At 37.6% G+C, this 23552-nt stretch overlaps 1 protein-coding gene across 7 annotated transcripts in view; it reads left to right on the top strand.

The window, feature by feature from the left end:
• Positions 1-23552, top strand: part of FAM13A (family with sequence similarity 13 member A) — a 417768-nt gene that overhangs the window by 96100 nt on the left and 298116 nt on the right. For 5 of the 7 annotated variants that reach the window (XM_032400809.1, XM_032400806.1, XM_032400808.1 and 2 more), the window contains exons 2-3: positions 8374-8563; positions 15648-15857. In XM_032400809.1, the coding sequence (XP_032256700.1) occupies positions 8374-8563; positions 15648-15857 (400 nt within the window). Of the gene's footprint in view, positions 1-8373; positions 8564-15647; positions 15858-23552 lie in introns of those variants that run through there. The other 2 variants (XM_032400810.1, XM_032400811.1) reach the window with 1 other exon arrangement.

Raw genomic sequence — 23552 nt, 5'->3', positions numbered from 1 at the left:
GTATATTCTTGGCTCCTTTGTTGTAAATTAATTCACCAAATATGTGTAGATTTACTTCTAGGCTCTCTATTCTGTTAGATTAATCTATGTGTTTTTAATAGTGTCAGTACCACACTATTTTGATTACTATAGCTTTGTAATACAGCTTTCTTCTTCCTCAAGATTGCTTTGGTTATTTGGGCCTTTTGTAGTTGTATACAAATTTTAGAATTATTTGTTCTATTTCCATGAAAAATGCTGTTGGAATTTTGAGAGGGATTGCATTGAATCTGTAGATTGCTTTGGGTAGTATGGCACTTTAACAATATTCTTCTGATACATGAGCATGCGTTATCTTTACATTCGTTTGTGTCAACTTTATGCTTTCTAAAGATAGAATGTTTCGTGTACTTTGTTGGATTCATTACCCATGGATTCTAGCTTAAGAACCATTATTTAGATTTACAAAGCATGTAGATATTGATAGATGCTACAACATGTTTGCCTAAGGATAACTAATAAGATATCCCTAACCTCCTTTGATTTTTAAAATTAATTAGATTTGGAAAAAACTGATTTATAGGATGCTTATTTTAACAGTAAATGTTCAATAAATGTTGAAATTCTGACAGCGTTATTTGAAACTGGATTTTCCCTGTTTCATGTAAAAAAAAAAAAAGTCTATTGATAAGTATTCTGAGTGAACTCTATGATGTTACCAGGATGCAAGTCGTCCCCCCCCCCCCTTTTTTTTTTTTTTTTCCTATTTTACTGTCCTAGAGCTTAGCTTCTAGTTTCTGGATTGCTACATAGTCACAGGGCTACCAGGCCTTATACCTGTGATCTCAGCAGGGAACAAGGATATAGGGATCAGAATGGGTTGTCCTCCCGTTTAATAAAAGGAGTTTTTTCGGGTGGCCCTAACAATTTCCATTTACATCTCATTGGCCAAACTTAGGTATATGGCCATCCATATCTACAAGGATGATGCTGCAAGGAAGGTGGTATATTTTAACTGGGTACTTTGTTTCTCCTCCTATCAAACAAAATCAGAGTTCTGTTAATGGGGAAGAAGAAAAAAATGACCCATTAGTAAGCAAGTACAAACTCTGCTACAGTGTCTTTTCAAAGAATTGGTTACCCCAAAGAAATTCTTAACATTTTTCATCATTGACTCTCTTCTGGTTGTATGATAGGTAAACTTCAACATGCATTATCTTATTAAACTTTCATAACACTTTCACAATTCACAGCACTTACCATAGCACATACCCTCCCCAATGTCTATCACCCAGCCACCCCATCCCTCCCACCCCCGTTACTGCATTTAATAGATGAAGACCCAATCTTGGTGTAGATGGAAAATTTTTATAAGATGAAGACCCAGTCTTGGTGTAGATGAAATATTTTATAAGCTCAGCAGGCTGAAAGTGATGATGATTTGGCTGCAGTACTTGCCCTCCCAGTGACCCCTAAGTTGACTCAGCTGTTAATGGCTGGACAGAGACCATAGGTCATTCTTATTGTTGCCTTTGCCCCTCTCCAAAGCTGCACATTTGACCAGAGGCTGGCTTCCTATTGAGAATACACAAGTCAGTGGCAAAACAGGTTTTCAAACCCAGGTACCCTAATTTCCAGTGGAGTGCCTTCCCAGTGATCCAAACCTATATCCAAGTTAATATGATTGTCTAGGTCTCTGTGTAGGAATAATCCCACAATTATTATTTTTTTAATTGGAATTTGAAGAGAACACGTTCCTCTCCCTCCTGATTGTGCTGTCAAAATGGTGTTACTTTTTGTTAGTAGGGAGTCTCTTTGAGAGGTTCCTATTTTTCCCAATTTTTATTAATAAAAAAAATAGCAAGCATTCATAAAAGTTAAAAGGATAGTAAAATGAACATTTCATATATTGTCCACTCAAATTTAAAAATTTGCTTTCTACTCTATTTATGCCCACTCTTTCTCTGCGTGTATATACATAGCATATACATAAATATATACATATACATGAATATACTTTATATTCGATTTTAAAGTATTTGAAGACTTGACACTATACCCCTACTTCAGCATGCACCTCATAAGAATAAGGAACACTCTACAGGTGAGATAAATTAGAACTTACACAATGTTGTTATATTTAAAAACATTTATAGAAAATCCATCTAATATGCAATACATATTAGATTTCCCCAATTGTCTCAGAGACAAGGCTTTTTTTAAACCAAGAACCAATCAAGATTCATATATTACATTTAAAGTTTGTGTATTTTAATTCCTTTTAAATCTAGAATCAGTCTTTCCTTCATGGTACTGATATTTTGAAGAGTCCAGGCCAGTTTGTTAGAATGTCCCTCATTTTGGATTTGTCTAGATTGACTGTTTTCTCATGGTCTCTTCCACTTTATTCTTTTAGCTGTTGTATTTCCTGTAGACTATCAGTTAGAGTTAGAGGCTAGATTTGCATCAGTTTAAACATTTGTGGCAAGAATACTTTGTAAATGAGGTGTTCTGCATGTTACATTACATCAGAAGCACATAATGTCAAGTCTTCTCATGATAAATGATGATAAATTTTGATTTTTTTGAGATATAGTGAATATACCCAGATATCAATTGTAAGGGCAGTTTTTTTTCCCTTGTAAAAACTATGTGATCTTTGATGCTGTGAAGAGCCTGTTCTCCATCAACTTTTCACATGACATTTTAGTGTCCGTTGATAATCTTTGTTTGGGTCATTTGTTAAATGATTTGTGGAAGCTGGAGATTTTTTGATTCTGCTATTTTTCCTACATTTGGCTGCAGGATTTTCTGCATGGAGGACCTTTACTAAAAACCCCTTCTCTTCCAAATCTCATTTTTATTTACACAGTATATTATAATTACTTACAGTTGTTGTTACTCCTGGTGGTCCACCTATTCCAGATTTGGCCATAGGAGCCCGTGTAATCTGGCCCACAGGTCTTCTTGATACATCCCATTAGTCCTTGACCATTTCCTTGCTTTCTGGAACAAGGAGTCTCAGGTTTATCTTGCGCTTTCCTTGCACTCCTTTTATTTGGTGGTGGAGTGGCTTGCTACTCTCCACATTTCTGGTTAGATGTATTAGTTCTAGTCCCAATTCCAGAGAGTTTTAAGGCCCACAGTTCTGAATTTAGCTGGCAATGTAATCTGATTGTTCTTCAAAGTACCTTAAAATGCTGGTACTTAAATTCTTGGAGGATTGCCTTAAGGAAATACAAGCTATTGATTTCAGTAGTCTCAAATTGATTTGTGTATTAAGCTCTGCAGACAAAGAGCTGCATGTAGTGTTGTCCTCCTTGGGCCTATGTAGAACCACCAATATTAAAGGTTCTGGTACTGTGTCATGGTTAAAAGCCCAAGTGCCAGAGCCAGAGAACCTGGGGGTTATACTCTCTAAAACTTACTAGTTGTGTAAACTTAGGCAAGTTCCTTTTTCTTTGTGCCTTAGTTTACTTGTCCCGGTGGGAATAGTAAACATGCCTACTGATAAGGTTGTTTTAAAATTTAGAGATGTTAATTTTAAAGTACTTACAACAGCTGGCACAAATCAGCACCCAGTAAATGTTAGCTATTAAAAAACTCAAGGCTTCTGATGGGGCGCCTGAGTGGCTCAGATGGTTAAGTGTCTGCCTTCGGCTCAGGTCATGATCCCAGGGTCCTGGGATCGAGTCCCGCATCGGGCTCCCTGCTAGGCGGGGAGCCTGCTTCTCCCTCTGCCTCTGCCTCTCTCTCTCTCTCTCTCTGACTCTCATGAATAAATAAATGAAACATTTAAAAAAAAAAAAAACAAGGCTTCTGAAACTCATCCCATTTACAAGATTGATGGAAGTATTCTCTTTTCAGGTTTTAATAGCAGAAATATTGATGTTGCTTCTGAGCATATCTGACTTTAAGGTGACCAAGAAACTTGTAAATAATCTTATTTTCCTGTTTCACAAAAATAGGACTTTTCTCATTTCTAACAAGGGCACTGGACTGTGCGGCATGTGCTTTTTGTTCTCACCACATCTTTTGTGGAGGCAGAATTAAGCATCTGCCCTCTGGAGTCAGATTGCCTTAGTGTGACTCTTGGCTGCACCACATCCTTGATGAGACCTAGAGCGCATTACTGAGATCCTCTGTGCCTCTGTAAAATGGGGATCACGGAAGCCTCTTCCTTCCTAGTATTTCTTTTCTAGGGTTTAACAAGTGAAGCCATCTGAAGTATCTGAAGCCGTGACATAGTCAGCTGACTTCATATAAGTCTTCTGATTATCTCTCTTCTAAAGTCCTGGTTTTCTATATGCTCTGATTATTATTTTATTTTTTCCAAAGTACTTTTATCAGTTGTGTGTGTGTGTGTGTGTGTGTGTCTGTCTGTCTGTCTATCTCAGAACAGAAATGTATTCTGGCTACCTTAAGCCCAAAGAAACTTCAGTAGCAAGTTATGGAGTGGATCACCACATGAAAGAACAGCTGAAACAGCAATGTCAGGGCAGCTCAAGAACCATAGTAGCTCCAACAATGCAGGTGGCAAGAGTTAATCTAATGGTTACTTAACAGCTTGTGAGAACCCTGCAGCTGGAACCAATTAGCTCCAGCCTTTTTCTGTGCTTGTGACCATCCACTCAAGTGTCAGTGGCCTGCAAGAGAGAAAGGTTTGATGTACCTGGCAGGGAGCCTGAGGACAGTTCTTGGGAAAGGGTGGTCCTTTTCAGTGGCAGTCCCTACAAAGTTATTCACAACAAGGGAATAGTCATTCCCCAAAAGACAGTTAGGATATGTTACTAGAAAAAAAAGGGGAAGTGGAGATGAGGTGACCCCAAACCAACAAATGGTGAATGGGAATATACACAAAGCAAAGTTTAAAGAGTTAAGTTTGACTCAGAATATCTCAATTAGTCATTATTTTTAGCTTATTTTAAATCAAGAAAGGTAAGATATATGTTTGAAAAGGTAAAATTACATAGATATTGACATTTATAAAGAAGTAATGATATATCATTGTCTAAGAGTACAAATTAATTTCAGTTTAAGTAGAATTAATCATAAATGACTTTATTTCTACAGTTATTTTTCCATGACAAAAGGACTATTGAATATTTATTACTTACCAGAAGGGGTCATTATATTTGCTGTAAGCTGCTGTATATTTTTTTAATAATTTAGGTATAAACTACTGAAGTAGTATAGTAGTTTAGGTGGTAACATCTCATTGCTTCCTGCTAGCTGATTTCTTCGTCAACCAGGCTAGACTTTATTATATATTTGTGGTCACTGACAAATTGATTGTGATGACTCGGGAAATACAGTTGTTTTGTTTCATTGTGGTTTTTTATTTTTATTTAAGATTTTATTTATTTACTTGACAGAGAAAGACACAGCAAGAGCGAGAACACAAGCAGGGGGAGTGGGAGAGGGAGAAGCAGGCTTCCCGCAGAGCAGAGAGCCTGATGCGGGGCTCGATCCCAGGACCCTGGGATCATGACCTGAGCCAAAGGCAGACGCTTAACGACTGAGCCACCCAGGCCACCCCCATTGTGTTTTTTTCAACAATATTTATTTTTAAAATGTTCACCTGAATTACATTACCAGTTAAAAACAGAGGTTCTTTTATTATGATTACATATAAATTTTCTGTGTAGTGTGGCTCTATATTGAGTAAACAGCTAATTTAATTTGTAGTCACTTCAGAGTCTGTGAGGTCCATTGCCTGGCTCTTCCTTGAAAACTTTCTAATCCATAACACCAAGATTGCTTATCTACACTGTCTACTAACAGGAGACAACCTGCTGTCTGTAATTCTGACTAAAGGACAGAGTGAAGATAGGGGTGTTAGCAGAAAGAGCACTAATTTAAGGTGTTAAACTCAAGCATTTCCAAGGAAACCTTGACTTTCTAATAAAAACTTAGGAAATTCCGATACATAGATACAAAATTGTTTTATCTTTATCATTCAGAAGTCATTCTTATGTATTTTAGGAGATTAGAGATATATAGAGGATAATTAGATCATCAGACTACCAACCAAACATGTCTTGACCATGATGCCTTCTTAAAAAGCAAACTTTAGGGGCTCCTGGGTGGCTCAGTCGTTAAGCGTCTGCCTTCGGCTCAGATCATGATCCCAGGGACCTGGGATCGAGCCCCACATCGGGCTCCCTGCTCGGCGGGAGGCCTGCTTCTCCCTCTCCCACTCCCCCTGCTTGTGTTCCCTCTCTTGCTGTGTCTCTCTCTGTCAAATAAATAAATAAATCTTTAAAAAAAAAAAAGGCAAACTTTAGACACATATTGAGTATAGAAATAATTGTATCTCCATTTTTTAAAGAAGAAATCAGAATAATTTCCTGGAAGAATGAGGATGATGATGATGATGATGGTTGTAGTGATTTGTAACAATCCATAATCAGTGTGCCAAGTGCTCTTCTCATTCCTTTACGTATGTGAATTCATTGCAGTCTCCTATATCCATCCACATGAGAGAGGAACTCTTAGCGTCACTGTTTCACAGATAGGGAAATAGGCACACACAAGTCAAGTGATTTGTCCAGGGTTCACAGCTAATTAGAGCAGAATGAAACTTGAAACAGGAAGCCTGGTTTCATGCTCCAAAACACTGTGCTGTATTGTCCCTGTAAGAAGATAAAACAAAAGTAAGATAAAATGTGTAGGGTTTAACCTTATATTGTCAGCTGTTTTTAGTGCTACATTTTGAGAGTATTTTCAACATTTCATTTATGCTGGTTACTTTTTGGCCTCTTGCTCACCAGATACACCTGGTTGACTGAAATTTCTCCTGTGTTCAGTTGAAGGAGATTGATAGGTTTTTAACTCCCACAAAAAAATTATTAGCTATTATAAATTTGGCTTAATTAATAAATTCATAATTTCCTTAGCAACAGATCATAGTTACTGCCCATACTACTACTCTGTAGTAACTAACACTATGATAATACTATAGATTATCATAATATCTATAGATATTATAGATAAAATAATATTAATAGATACTAAATCTCTATTGTAACTTTACATTTGCTGAATTTTCACTAGAAAAATCTGGCTTTCAAATATGACCTACCAAAATATGTAAACATCTCAATGGAAGTTGGTGTGATTCTGTAGATTATAAGATTCAAAATCAAGTTGAGAATATAGGGACCATACTCAAAATCAAGATTGTAGAATTAACTTTGTCATTTTCTCGGGTCATATATAGAGTTGATTGTAGTATGTTACTATAATTATATACAAACTGCACTAGGACATTAATATAAATCTAACTTTAAGAAGAGGAACATGGACCTAGAGGAGGATGAAACCTACCAGTTCTGTGACTTCTGCTAAATTACTTAACTCTGATCTTTGTTTCCTCAATTCTAAACTGGAGGTAAGGTGTCTACTTTTAGATGGTAATAGCTACATGAGCTTGCACTTACAATATTTACACTTTGGTTGGTTACTACATTCATTCTCTAAGAGTGAAAGTTTCCCCCAACCTACTGCCTCTGTCCCCAGATAAAATGGTTTGTATTTTTCCAGCTTTTCAGTGTTTAGACTCATAAATACATAACATTTATATAGTACACATGCTTCAAAAAGAAAATCCCTCATTTAGTTATAAAAGATAAATTTTAATATGGTTTAATGTAGTACTTCCTTGGGGTGGGAATTTCTATTAAAAGGAAGAAACATTTGTGTGGATTTTTCATTGTGGTGATAATTTGAATTAGTTAAATATAAGCTGCACTTTTTATTTATAATATGTACAGTCTTGTGAAAATCTTTAAATTGTGACTACATGAAATGTTGCTGTTTCAGAGAGAGAATATTTTGAACCTCAGTGAGAATTGAACTGATTTTATGTGCCAAAATAGTAATGAGATATTCACAGATGTAATGAAATCAGAGAAACCAATGTTCACTCTACTTAAATATATTTTTTTCTAAGACTCCAAATTAAAGCTACCTTAAAATGGCATCTAGATACATTTTTGTCTTCAGAAACCTCTTGTACTAAGATCTGCATGGAGTTTCAGTGATCTTATAAATGTTTTCTTTTCCTGTTAACCAGGTGCTTCTGAGTCACACCCCTTGGTTACTGTAATAGTCTATCTTAGATACTGCAGTGTATTGCTCCCTCCCTTAGCTACAGTTAAGTTGTGGCCTTAGGTTTCTCATTTTTCATTCTTTTAACTATTCTATCAGTATGTGCCATTCATGACACTGAGCAACCTGTGAGAGATGTTAATAGTTTTGACTTGAGTGGAAGTAAAAATTAGTAAAGACCACTCCTATGGATCTCCAGACACTTACGTTTCGATTCAGGTAACCATGCAGCCTCCTGTGGTAAATATGACTGACTGCTCTTTTTTCTTATGTTTTTTTAAGCAAAGTAAAGCAGCAGTTCGGCTGAAAGAAGACATGAAAAAGATAGTGGCAGTGCCACTAAATGAGCAGAGGAATTCAACCTATAAGAAGTTATTTGGAGTGAGCCTCCAAGACCTTCAGCAGCAGGGGCTCACAGAGAACGGCATTCCAGCTATAGTGGGGACTATCGTGGAATACTTGGTGAAGCATGGTAAGTTGTGGTTTCACACCATTGTGCTTACCGTTCCTGCATACAAGAAGAAGGTTTCTCTGTGAGCTACTTCACGATGTGTTAGAATATTCCCTAAAACACCTTAATTAGAATATCAAATTATGTAATATACCTTTTCCTTTAAAAAGGACATTAAGAGCAGTATTACTGCATAATATTATTTTGACACTACTGTTCAATTTACCACGGACCAATCAATTTAATCACTGAAATTTCTAGTTTGGAATGATTCCTAGATTTGAGTTCTAAAATACACTGTTCCGGGGTGCCTGGGTGGCTCAGTTGGTTAAGCATCTGCCTTGGGCTCAGGTCATGATCCCAGGGTCCTGGGATCGAGTCCTGAATTGGGCTCCTTGCTCAGCGGGGAGCCTGCTTCTCCCTCTCCCTCTCTGCCGTTCTCCCTGCTCATGCATGTGTGTGTGTGCACTCTCTCTCTCTCAAATAAATCTTAAAAAAATACATGTTCTAATAATAGTGACTTCTCTTGATTCATTAAATTCCAACTGAGAGTAATGTTTAGTGTAACAGAACACTTTTGGGGTATCTTTTTCAGCTGAGTTCAATCCTGAACTTACTGGATGCCTTGATTGCTTTCATAAACTCAGTAGGGATACTAAAGGAAAAAAAAAAAAGTATGGTATATAGCCTATTATGGGGGTCGTTTGCTTTTGAAGTGATACAATTAAGCATGTAAAACAATTGGAGAATAACAGTTCATTGAATGATAAAAAGATAAATCTCTGTTATTGAGAGCTATCTTACAGCTTTTTTTAATGATTTTAATTAAAATGGGACTTAAAAACCTGGATAAGTAGAGAGAAAATTCTTCCATATCCCCTATATTCATGTTGTTCAAACTAGGGTAATATGATAGGAAAACCCCAAACTACATAATAAGTATTAGTAAGCTTTAGCAGGTTTGGGAAGGAAATCTTGTGAGGGAAAAGCTTGGAATTTTCATTGTTTTCTATAGGGAAACAACATTTCTACACAAAAGACTCATTGCAGAATAGGGTTTAAAATTAGGAATTTTTAAAGGGAAAACTTGAGACTTCAGAGGCATTCTGTACTTTGTGCAGTTTGTTTCCTTATCATCCCATGATTACGAGTCCATTCCCCCCCAACCCCCCACTAAGAACAATCCTTTATTGGAAATACGTGAGAAGCACAGTGCATCTGTTACTCTGTAGGAATGTGAGTCAGCTTGTGACAGGAAGGGTATGGCACGTAGTTCAGCCCTCAGAAGGTCAGGTGTCTTGTGTTAACTGAAAAAGCAACTATTTGCTCAGGTTCCTAGGTATGTAGATGACAAAATGATATTTTGTTCTGAAAATTGAAGAGCCAGTCTTGCACTCTTACTTCATAGGAGATGTCCCCGTATGTTTAGAGGATGATAAGCTGCAGACAGGTAAGATTCTTAGAGAATAGCTCTGGGTTTATTCAAATACATTAAACAGGTTAAACAAAAAAGGTGTAGTATACAGAATGGCAGGAAGATGGGACGCTGGCCTATAGGATCTTGAAGCCACATCAAATTGTTAGAGCTTTGAAGGACTCAAAAACACTCAGTATTGAGTAAAACTGTATCCTGCTGATTTAGATATAAATGGATCTCTAGGTAATTCATTTAACCTCTTAAATAGGGTTGTTCATTAGTATTCATTTGGATACCAAAGTGTGACTACTTAAATATTTTGGTTTTGGTATAGTCAGTGTTCTGATCTTTTACTTAATAATGACTGAGTAATAGCCTCTTGGGGTTACTCTTATGTAAAATCATTTTCATTTTTAAGTTTTAAAAAATTAGGGGCGCCTGGGTGGCTCAGTCATTAAAGCGTCTGCCTTCGGCTCAGGTCATGATCCTGGGATCGAGCCCCGCTTCGAGCTCTCTGCTCGGCTGGAAGCCTGCTTCTCCCTCTCCCACTCCCCCTACTTGTGTTCCCTCTGTCGCTGTCTCTCTCTCTCTCTGTCAAATAAGTAAATAAAATCTTTAAAAAAAAAAATTATTGACTAGTTAGTATCTTTATGTGGTGCAAAATACTGGATATGCACTGAAAAATCTCTCCCTCCAAAACCTGTCCCCTGATTATTCATTTCCTCTCCCAAAACATTACTTTACCGGTGTCTGATACAGTCTTACCAAGATAATTTATGAATATATATAATCATATATGCATATGTTCTTTTTTCCCCTTGAATATAAATACAGCATTTCACAGTTACAAATCTTTTCAAAAAGTCATTTAGCAGTATATTGTGGAGATCTTTCCATATTGCATAAAAAGCTTTACTCATGTAATTCTTTTTTCCCTTACACACTGACTATATACATGTATCATTTCTTTAAGCAGTCACATGCTGGTGAATATTGAATTGTATGTAGTCTTTTGCAATCTGTAAGCAATGATTCAGTGACCAACCTTTCACACGGTTCATTTCAAGCACTGTGGGTGTATCTGTAGCCCTGGGTCAAGGATATGTGCATTTATAATCAACTCTGTAGGAGTTGAACCAGTTAAATTCACAGCATCACTCTATGAACTTTTTGGCAAAATCTGAATTAGGTATTGGTTTTCTTCTGTCTCTTCTTACCCATACTTATACTTTAGTCGGGTATATTCAGGTAATGCGAACTAAATATTTTCATGGGCTAAATCAGTCCTTCTTAACTAGAGATGTAAAATAGAATCACTAGTGGAATCTTTTCAGAATACCCATCCATTGGTGATATTTCAGACCCACGGAATCAGAATCTTGGCTTAGGAAGTTAAGGTGGGTAGGGCACCTATCCTATATTTTGAAAGGCTGTGTAGTTAATTACTGTGGAGACAAAAAGAAGTTCCTTACTATGTCTGAAACTATCATGTTAATAAACCAAAAACTTTGTGTAAGTCTGAAGGGTGGAATGAAGTTTGTGGGCAAGATACTTCAATTAGCTTCATTAATTATTTTGTAGTTTTTTAAGTCAACATTTATTGTGCCTCTCCTTATTGTGCACCTACTATGCACAATCCAGTAGGCCCTCTGTCAGGTATCAGAGGTAGGGATGATTGGTCATATTATTTAACCCTAGGTAGTTACATTAAACATTAAAGTATGATCACAGTACATGTAGACCTTTAACAACTTGAGGGAAAACTCTTCGTTATGAAAGAATTTTAGGACAGAAAGGGTTTGTTAAGGTCAATATGAAGGTCCTTTGAAAAGACTTTGAACTTATTTTCCTAAAAAGAAAAAAAAAGGAAAAATATGTAATTTTTCCCATTTGAAGGAAAATCTTACAAGCTATAAGCTAGATCATCTTTATACTGTTTAAAAATAACTAATCTTGCTGACAGTGTTACTGGATTCCTTCTCTTTAGCGTGAAGATCCTATGGGAATATACTATTTTAAATAGTGTAGAACTCTCCACTTACCACCAGGTGTCAGAATATGCTCATTTATTGTCCTACTTTCCGGGCCAGTGTACCAATTAAGCCAATTCTGACTTCTGGCATTTTCAGTTTCTAACGATGTATTCATACTGTTTTGAAATAAATATCTCAATTGTACAGGAAAGTGACTGTCAATGGGGTAGATGTTATTTCATTTATATAATTTTTTCATTTTTAAACCAATTATTAAGTTGCTGTTTTGTGTTGATTAACCTGTACCTCCTGAAGTCAAATATAAGAGAATCTCGGAAATATACGAGAATAACTTCACAAAGCCTTCTAAGCATCTCCTTCCTGTGAACATTTCTTTTTCCTAAGAATTTGGAGTAGGAAAATTGAGAGATGACATAGTCTGGTAAGCCTCATTGGGTATTGAATATATTATAAATTTGTAAGGGGCTTTAAAAAATTGTATGGGTTTTTTTTCCCCCAAAGTATAATAGAGCCAGGGGGACATTGCCCCTAGTTGAAAATCACTGGGTATCATAAGAATTGTTTGGGTGAGAGATATTTTTGAGGAAAGAGAGTTAAACAAATAAATGGAATAGGGGCAGAAAAAATAGTCGAGAAGAAGCATGAACCTCAATGACTCCCATTTATATCTTATCTCTCTGCCAATAAAGGGCAGTGGGATCAGGGACCTTGAAGGACTAAAGCCAGTTCTTAGAGCTGGGTAGTTATTTTGGAATAACTGGAAATATTTATTTGAGGGAAAGGTCAAAAAGCCTAGTTGGAAAAGAAAACCTAAGGTCAAAGCTAGAAAAACACTGTGAAATCAGGTCCAAGAGGCGTTTGCTGGCCAAAAACAGGCTCAGGAGCTGGGTAGATATAGGACTGAGATGCAGAATTCTAAATTTTCATGATTTGGGCCTTGACCAGAGATGGGTGCTCTTTTTTGGGTGCTGTCTGTTGAAGGCAGTACACATTTCTGAAGTTACAGATAAAGCTTGTAGAATGGAGGAAATAGACCTTGAAAGCTTTAAAAATGAGTTAAACGAGAAGTCTCTCAATAACAGATTCTGCAGTATTAAAGGGAATGGCATCATATTTGTTGCTGTGTAACAGATTACCCCAAAACATAGTAGTTTAAAACAACAGTGTTTATTATCTCATAGTTTCTGTGGGTCAGGAATCTGGGCACAGTCTAGTTGTGTCTTCTATCTTAGGGTCTCCTATAAGGCTGCAGTCATAACAGTACTTGACTGGGGGAAGGTCCACTTCCAAGCTCATTCACGTGGTTGTTAGCAGGATTCAGTTCCTTGTGGGCTGTTGACCTGAGGGTCTCAGTTACTCACTGGCTGGTGTTCCAGAAACCACCCTCCGTTCCTTGCCACGTGGACCTCTCATAAGATAGCTAACCAAATAAAAAGCAGCTGATTCATCAGAGTGAGCAAGCCTGCAAAGCCAGAGAGAAACAAACAAGTAAGATGAACATCAATCTTGTATAGTCTAATCTCAAAAGCAAGATTAGAACCTAATCACGTAATTTTATGATATTCTCCTGGTTAGAAGCAAGGCACTAGATCCAGATCACATGCGAGGGGAAGGGATTACACATGAGTGTGGATACCAGGAGATGGGCATCATTAGGGCCATTTGAGAAGCTGCCTACCACACATGCTGACTCATCTCCTCTGATTACGTGGTGCCCTGGTCACACTGGTTGGTGAAATACTTTTAATATCCTCTCTGGTTTCACAAACTTTTATCAAAATTAGAGCTAAAATTCTTGTCAACTTTTGATATTCATGTTCTTCACATCCAAAGTTTATATGCAAACATCTTATCAGTCTACAAACTCCATAAGGATAATGGTAGTGTTTGAATTTTTTTTTTAAGTTCCTTAACACAGTGCCAAGTACTTATTACATATTTATTGAATTGAAGGGTTCATAAAATGTTTTATCGAATTACAAATTAAAATGAAATTAGCTTCTTTTTCTTTAGAAAGAGTGATACAATTAGCAGGTAAGAGAAAGAAGCAAAAGCTGATATAAACAAACAACCCCCCCCCATCTAAATAATTCTCATGGGCTTCAATGCCTGTATCATTGCTGAATTTCACCATTAGGCTCTCAAAAGAATAGTGGCTGGTTGAGTCCTTGGGTTGCTTTTTACTAGAAAGATTGTTCCTTGTACCTTCAGCATGCCTCCACAAGCTAGCTGGCTTTCTTACATGGTGTTCTGTCTCCTTGAACCCAGCTGGAAATCATTACCTTTCCCCTAAACTGGCCACCATCCCTCATCCCCACTTCACCTTATCCTTTAACAGTGCTTTTTCCTGGATTCCTAGTTTTTAAACCTTACTAGTTTTTAAACCTTAAAATTACCTTTCAACTCTTCTTCCTTACTTCCTTTTTGTACTAAATTATCCAATCATCTTTTTTTCTCTCCTTTTTCACCCTTCCCACTGGAATCTCTGTCTTACTGTCTTAGGGTAGAATGTGGTTCCCTAAGGCAGGCTTTCTGCCCTCTCCATTCTCTTCTCAGCTAGCAAGATCTTCTTAACGCTTGATTATATTGTGTTCCCCCTACCCCTTAATGCTCCCATGATAAAGTCTTCCCTTTTTGTTTTTAAGTAAGCTCTACGCCCAACGTGGGGCTCAAACTCATGACCCTGAGATCAAGAGTTGCATGCTCTACAGACTGAGCCAGCTGGGCACCCCGGGTCTTCACTGTTGAACTTGCCATTTGTGGTCCTATCCCATTTCTTCCATTTTATTACCCCATGGCTTCTTGACCTAAACACTCCACATTTCCATGTGTTTATCTTCCTTTATGCTGCCTTGTTTCTGCCTCTCAATTCATATATTTGTTCCTCTTTGTTGGGGATAAATCAGGGTTTTATGTGTCCTGCTGCTTAACCCTTTGGTGGCCCTTTTCAAGAAAAAGAATACAAAATTAAGAATAAGAATTAGGGACAAGCATTGGAAAGGGCCTAAATAAATGACGGGGCCCTGAAGCTTAAACTGCGTTAACTTCACAGTTCATCAGCCCTAGTCTTCCCATCTCCCCTATGCTTTAGTCAGAGATGGTGCAGAGCACCCAAAGGCACCTTTATGGAGCCTTCTGTGCTGGCCCCAGCCAACAGTGATATCCCCTGTCAACTGGCTGAAGGCAATGAACTTGTCTTATGCTACTTCTTTAATCTCATAGAGTCTTATCCTTGGAATTCAGTGATTACTAAAGAATATTTCTTAATTATTACACAGATAATCACATACAGTTAAGAAGTTCCTTACATACCTGTTAGTTTTTCTTTTAAATAGTTTTCAAAATGCTAAGCTGCTGTTGGAGCCCAGGGTAAGTTTCCTGTAATGTACTGCAGATTATATGAATGCAGTTTTCTGTAGAAGAATCTGTTCTATGTTTATATGTGTCCTAACCTTATTCTTAGAGGTCAGCTTTTAGAACAATCCTGTATGATCTTTTTAGTTGATACATAGTAGGTGTGAAAATTGATTACTATAGGAAAGCGTTTTTGCAAAATGTGAACATTTTCCAGAACTGGATAATCCTTTAGAAAATCCTGTAGTGAGATTTATTTATTTTGTGGTTACTGTTCTCTAGAGTTAGTGTCTGTGAAAGACCTCCATTTATTTTCTGCATGTCTGCTCCCCTGCTCCAGGACTCACCCAGGAAGGCCTTTTTAGGGTGAATGGCAACGTGAAGGTGGTGGAACAGCTCCGATGCAAGTTCGAGAGTGGAGCCCCGGTGGAGCTTGGGAGAGACGGGGACGTCTGCTCAGCAGCCAGTCTGTTGAAGCTGTTCCTGAGGGAGCTGCCGGAGAGCGTGGTCACCTCCACATTGCACCCTCGATTCGTTCAGCTCTTTCGGGGTTAGTGCGGTTAAATCCTTCTAGCACTTCAACCAGTTTTATTTTTCAGCTAAAAGTAAGCCTTTACATATTAAACACCTAAATTTTAAATATTAAGCTAAGCTTTTAAGTATTAGTGGTCTCTCCATCACCACCATCTTTCTATTTTAGTTACTCTAGGGCCCCATTATCTACCCTAAAATAATACTAAACTGGTTATGAAATACCACTATTAAGTGTAATTTCTGAGACTGTTGGCAGATGAATACTTAATATTGAAAAGCCCTAATATTTGTGGGCCAGAGAAATTCTTTTCTGACTAGTGGCTGTCCTAGAAGGAGTGAGAATAAGGCATTAAATTCTATGTAGGAAGTATTAATTAAATTGTATTTGGTTAGTGACCTTTTGAGACTGAATGGTCAGTGGTCTGCTGTCTTTCTCTCACAAGCAAGACTGAGCCCTAAAATAATTGTGTTCATTTTACACAACTGGAGGAAAATTGGTTTTTGATTGCATTATGAAGTGATTTTGAATGAAGAAACTTCAAATTTAAAGGTAGTAATTATAGGCATGATCATTATTTAGTTCTCCCTCTCAAATATAGTAAGAAAAATGATTTAGTCTTGAAAAGCCATTTCTTTCCTGATTTGTGCCACGTTAGAGTGAAAAAGAGAACATATATTTTTGAGAGTGCTAATTGCCAAGTTAAAAAGGATGTTGCTTAAAACCACATTTCTTTAAAGCAGTGGTGTAATTATTCACATGTAGTAAGTATGCTAAAGAATGGGTAAGTGAGAAAGCCATGTTGTATGTTGTAGTTTACTGAAAAATAGTGATCAAATATGAAAGCAAAAATTGCAGAACCATTTGTTCGGGTGATCTAAGTGCTTTTAATAAAGATTTCCGTATCGGTAAGTGATAGTAAGTGACCTATTTGAGGCTTGTTCATTAGAAACTGAACTTTTTCATGTTTATATGTATGAGGATCTGAAGGAGGTAGCCATTGGTCCTTAACTGATTCTTCTAAGAATATTATTTTATCCTTGTCACGGAGATGTTAAATTTTAAGATAAATTTCTGAAAATCATTTTAAAATAATTGCTACAAAAGCTAGTTGAAGATTTAAATATGTCCTTCATACAAAATATTTAGTAATCAAATACTTAGTATTACTAAGAATCTTTATTCTTAATATTGTCTTAATTTTAAGATACTAATATTAATGATACTATATTAATATTTGTGAATACTTGTGAATTTTAAAAGGTTTTATCAGGTTTCTTAGAATAGCTTTCATTTGATAAAGGGAATGCACTGTTTTATTATTTTTGTTACATTATAGTAATATTTCGTTATACTTCAGCTCTACTTTGTAAATTATCTTCTCATTCATGACCTTTCTCCCTGGTAGCCAGAAAAACTGATTTGCATCATAAAAAGCAAGTGGTATCATTCTAAAAGTAAAGCTGGTTATATACCCAACCTAAGGGGTTGTGTGATTATGCACAAATAACAAATTCTAAATGGGGCGGAGATACTGACTTTTGCCATAGTAGTAGTATTCTCTCACTTCCTAAAAACCTTTAGGGCTAGATCTGAGATGTTCAATAAAGGAGCTATTAATGGAAGTACCCCACTAGTTGTAAGCTGTTAAGTGACGGAAGGAAATAAAGTATGCTTTCAGCTATCAGATAGTACAGCCTCTTGAAAATAAATTTCTCTTTAATAATTCAGGTAGAAAAGAGCTATGGTGCTTCTCTTGGTTTATGCTGTATGTGGTACTCTTAGAGTGGAGGGTACACGCTCAGCTGGTCGCTCGAAAGCTGGAAGTGGCAAGGCTCTTTACAGACTCACTAAAGGCAGATGTTACACTTGGACATTAAAATGCAATAAGTATGTAATAAAAGTGTTTTGATAAAAAAGGTTACCCTACTTTTATATTTCAGTCCTCATAATAACCGATTAAATAGCTTTTATATTCTGTCACAATCCCATGCCAGATTTCTTTTTTTAAAAAAAAATATTAAGGGCCTTCAAATTCTATCCTGTGTAAAGAGCAGGGTATTTCATAATTTTTCACATCAGGATCCTCTCTTCCATGCTTTATGGGATAGAACTGTAGAGCCTCAACTAAGTATTTTTTCAGACATTTAAGCTCAACCAAAACTTCCACTGAGGACAGTCTGTTGCCTGTAAGCATTCCTGCAGTTCTAGATCATCCTTTGATCATGCAGATCAACAATGACCCTCTGTGTGAAGAATACCATTTAGATTCTTTCTCTTGTATAACAGATTATCAATTTTAGACTTGACTGGTGTCTAAAGTTCTGAGATTGTATCTTTAGTTCGCATACCAATATTTCTGCATACCAGGTATTTATCAAAAACTTCCATCTAAAGTTGATGTCTGCCAGAACTTTTTGCTTGAGGCACAGCCCTGGTTTAGACAGTTCATATTTAAGAGAGACTCTAAAGGACTTGTGCGATCATCCTTTCCCATGGTCTTGTTAAACTTACCTCTGACTGCAACAACTTGCCTTTCTTGACTGAGGTTTCCAGTATAATTGTCTCAGCTTGGCAGTATTTCATGATTTTTGATCTCTTATCCTTACCTAGGTGGGCCAATAACATATCCACTTTTTTATTTTAACAATCTCTGTTATGTTTTGGGAATAGATGTGGATTGCAAGCAATAAAAAGATTTTAGGATACCATTCATTTCATTTAGGATTAACTAGAAATTCCTTTATTTGAATGTTCCCTATTGAAAATCTTCTGTAATATAAATGCAAGTATGTCCATCTCACAACGAATGTTTTTTGTTGTTACTTGATGAAATGGAATTGGATCAGTCCATCAGTATTTATTTAACCCCTCCTACTTAGACGCAGGATGATACCAAGAAATAAAAGATAAAACATTCTGACCTTAAGGAGTGTGTGATTTAATTGAGGAGGTAGAATGTGTATGGTATACATTCTACAGTACTTCAAATGAGTGGTAAGGACATCCAGTCAGTGGTAACAAGGAGAGAGGGAAATCAGTCTGGATTATGGTGGTCAGAGAACACTTTGTGGAAAAAGTAAAATGGGGCACATGACTTTGGATGGAGAAGAAAATCATATAGGCAAGGAAAAGGGCATGAGCAAAAACACTGTCAGTGTGAGACAGAAATGTGTAACAGAGCTGTGCATAGCTACAGGAAATTAGCAAATGGAATAACTTTAAAAAGTAGGCTGAGGGGCACCTGGGTGGCTCAGTGGGCTAAGCATCCAACTCTTGATTTTGGCTCAGGTCATGATCTCAGGATGGAGGATCTCCATCTTGAGAGCCCCAAGCCCTGAGCCAGGCTCTGCACTGGGTGAGGAGCCAGCATAAGATTCTCTCTCTCCCTTTCCCTCTGCCCCTCCCCCCTCACATGCTCGTGCTCTCTTCAAAACAAACAAACAAACAATAAATAAACGTAGGCCGAGACTAGATGATAGAGCATTTTAAATGTTAGGTTAAGGAATTAATATTGAGGGGCGCCTGGGTGGCTCAGTCGTTAAGCGTCTGCCTTCGGCTCAGGTCATGATCCCGGGTTCCTGGGATTGAGCCCCGCGTTGGGCTCCTCGCTCAGCGGGAAGCCTGCTTCTCCCTCTCCCACTTCCCCTGCTTGTGGTTCCCTCTCTCGCTGTGTCTCTCTGTGTCAAATAAATAAATAAAAAATCTTAAAAAAAAAAAAGGAATTAATATTGACCTACAAACAGTCCATTTTTGAAGAAAGAAGTCCTAGGATGGAAGCAATATTTTTAGCAGTGCTCTGTAAGATGGATGGATGGGAAGGTACAGGGAGAACCTCTAGAAGACCCACAGAAACCTAGGTCTTGGTCCTAAGGACCTGTATCTGACAAATACTTGGCAGTGGAATTTTTTAAAATTGTGGTAAAGTATATGTAACATAAAATGGACTATTTTAACCATTTTTAAGTACACACCTCAGTGGCATTAAGCACTTCATACTTTTGTACAGCCATCACCACTATCCATCTCCAGAACTTTCTCAGCATCCCAACAGAAACTGGTAATGGAATTTTAAAGAAAACATAAACATTACAGGGTGGCCAGTAGTTAATGAGAGTAAGAAAGGAGTCAAAGATAACCCTACAGTTTTGAGTTTATGTGACTTGAAGAACAGTGGGTTAGGGAGGGGAGTAGTGTGGTGGCCCAGCCCTGATGCCCATATGTTTGGGGAGGGCCATGCTGCCAGAAGGCCAGTTTGTCACACTGTTGTGAATAGAAACTAATAAATCAGGAAGAACGTTTTAAGATAAAGTGGAAGTAGCACCAGGGAGAGCTCCCTGCTAATTTAGTGCTTTGAGGAGACCTGAGGCAACTGTTGTTTTTTTGTCTACAGTAATTCATATCTTTTCAGTCTGTACCTAGGGTGGGGCCTTTACTTATTCAAATGCTTTAGGCTGTCAGACCTGATCTTTTGTCAGGAAAGGAAGAAGCACAGTCATGAACTTTCTAGGAACCTTTTGCAGCTCACTAATGCTCCTTTCCCTGTTCTCAGGTGAATCTGGGACTTAAGCCAAAGGCTCACATGCTATTAGCTTGGTAGGGTCTGATGATCTCTTTGTGGGGCTTTATTAGTCATCTTTCTCAGATCCTGCTATTGCTATTGAAGAAGGAAGAGAGATCCTGATATGGCATCTTGACAGTTGGTCCATTAATATAAATAATGGAAGTCACGAGGGGAAGGTAATTATGAGGCCGTGAAGAGCAGCTCATTTTAAATAGATGACTAAAATGACTGTCAGTGCTTAGGAGAAAGGGATGAAGGCTAAAGATTTGAATTTCATAGTCCTCTATGTCGACTCATCTGAACAACAGAAATTTGTTTTCTCATAGTTCTGGAGGCTGGAAGTCCAAGATCAAAGTGCTGGCAGGGGTGGTTTCTGATAAGACCTCTCTCCTTGGCTTGTGGATGGTACCTTCTCACTGTGTTCTCACGTGGCCTTTTCTGTGTTTGAGCTCTCCCGGTGTCTTTTTCCTTTCTTATAAGGACACCAATGCATTGGACTAGGGTCCTACCTTTATGGCCTCATCTAACCTTAATTACCTTCCATTAAGGCCCCATCTCCAAATAGAGTCACATTGGGGGTTAAGGCTTCAACCTGTGAATTTTTTATGGACAAAATTTAGTCCATAACACTGTGTTTTTAAAAATGTATCAATTTAATGAATGTATGGGTAAAAAATAGCAAAAATCTATGGTGGATACTAATTAAATTGGTGAGAAATTACAGAATTGATGTTTTTGTCTTAGAAATCTTAAATGATTGGCATAGCTGGAAGTAACAAAATGAGTTTAAAATAAATGATTTTCTGTGGGGAAATTTTTTACTGGGGTGTGTTTTCTTAATTTGTATAGATAATTTCTTATGTTTTTTGTTTCTATTTTAATATTCTCTTTAAGAACTTATGCCTTTTAGTGTTAATAATAGATGCTAAATAACTACTGACTCTTCAGTTCAATAGCTAGCAGATATTTATATCATTTCTTTTCATCCCAGCACCAGCTCTAATAAGGTATAGGCAGGATAATCTTCATTTTTGAAGAAAGAAATGATACCACGTGGGTAAGAGCAGAGGATCTGGATCCATTCTGGCTAGTTTCAAAATCCATTTGCCATTTGTTAGCTGCATTAATATGATCAAATTATTTAACCTTTTTGTGCCTCAGTGTATTAACTATCTATTGCTACATAACAATTACTCCAGAATGTAGTGGCTTAGGGATACCTGGAGGGCTCAGTCGGTTAAGCGTCTGCCTTCGGCTCAGGTCATGATCCCAGGGTCCTGGGATCGAGTCCCACATCGGACTCCTTGCTCAGCAGGAAGCCTGCTTCTCCCTCTGCCTACCATTCCCCTTGCTTGTGCTCTCTCTCTCTCTCTGACAAATAAATAAATAAAATCTTAAAAAAAAAAAATGAAGTGGCTTAAAACTATGGTAAACACTTATTTTCTTTCACAGTTTCTGTGGGTTTGGAATTTAGGTGTAGATTAGCTGGGCAGTACTGGTTCAGGGTCTGTCAAGTTATCAAGAAATGTCAAGGGCTGCAATTATCTGAAGGCTTAACTGGAGCTAGAAGATGTGCTTCCAAGGTGGTTCACTAACATGGCTCCAATTCAGTGCTGGTTCTTGGCAAGAGGCCACAGGTCCCTTCTATACCGGTCTCTCCAGTTGGCTGCTGGCTGGCTTTTCTCAGCATGAGCAACTCGAGAGAGATGAAAGCTATCCTTTTAATGACTGAGCCTCAGAAGACAAATAGCATCTTCTGTACCACATTCTATTCATGAAGATAAGTCAGTAATCTGGCTTGTATTCAAGGGGAAGGGAATTTGGTGCCCTCTTTTGAAGGGAGAAGAGTCAGGCTTTGTGGACATTTTAAAACCACCACTCTTAGTTTCCCTAACTGTTAAATGGAGATCGTAGCAGTGTGTACTTCCTGAGCTCATTGTATAAACAGTTTATCCATGCAAACGCTTAGAACAAAAATAAATAAATATTTAATAAAGGTTAAGCCAGTGCTTCTCAACTGTGGCAGCCTGGAGATCAAGTCCTATCACATGCCAATTAAATCATCCTCTATAGAGATGGGATGTAGGAATCTGCATTATTTATTTATTTATCTATCTATCTATCTGAGGCGGGGGAGGGATAGAGGGAGAGAGAGTCTGAAGCAGACTCCACCCTGAGCGTGGAGCCCAACGTGGGGCTCGATCTCATGACCCTAAGATCACAACCTGAGCCAAAACCAAGAGTTGGATGCTTAACCAACTGTGCCACCCAGGCACCCTGCAGTTCACATTTTTAATGCAGTCTTCCTTTGCTGTGCTTATGTCCCAGTTCCTCCTCAGCCCATGCTTCTGCCGCTTGTCTTCTTGTTTATAAGAAGGCAAGCCATTTAGTGCAATTCCCTCCATGTTTTTACTTTCAAGCTTAAAACTTGTCTCTTTACCTTTTCTGTATCCTAACTTTGCCATCTCTTTAAAAAAAAATTACAAAAGAATTACAGAAGAATAAGTGCACTTCCTGACTAATGATTAAGAAGGAGGAAAAGAGAGAAATTTCAAGTTAGGATAAAGATTTCAAAATTCTTGTCCCAATTAATTGAAACTCTTTGAATTTTTTATTATTGGTTGAGTTGGCAAATGACACAAGATGGACTTGGGAATATTTTTGTATCGGCTGCAAGTTAATTATTGTTTAATATTTTGTATGATTTTAATGAAAATTGAAGCATGCAAAATAAACATTGCCTGTTATGTGTATGAAATTGGTGATTAAAAAATTCCTTTCCAATTATTAATTTGAGGTGAAGGCATTAGCTTTAATATTTTATTGCTTACATAAAAAGTTAGGATATTTTGCCAGCAGTGAGCTTGCAGTTTTGTTTGGGAATAGAATGTATACATAACGAGTCAGGATCCACAGATTTGAGTAGGGTTGAAAGGGAGAAACCCTTTGTAAGACAGATGATCAGAAGGACTTTGTGGAGGAGGAAGGCAGTACTTCAGCTGGGCTTTGGAGGACTGCTAGAATTCCCACAGGTAGTATGCACTATAGGAAAAGAGGATTACAGGAACAAAGGTGTTTGGGAAACACGGGCACATGATTTCAACAGTAAGCACAGTGTATGTGTTGGGTGGGGTGTAAATACAGTTGGA

This window comes from Phoca vitulina, unplaced genomic scaffold (assembly GCF_004348235.1).
Source record: "Phoca vitulina isolate PV1807 unplaced genomic scaffold, GSC_HSeal_1.0 scaffold3, whole genome shotgun sequence".
Lineage (NCBI taxonomy): Eukaryota > Metazoa > Chordata > Mammalia > Carnivora > Phocidae > Phoca > Phoca vitulina.
This window is presented reverse-complemented; position numbering and strand designations above follow the sequence as displayed.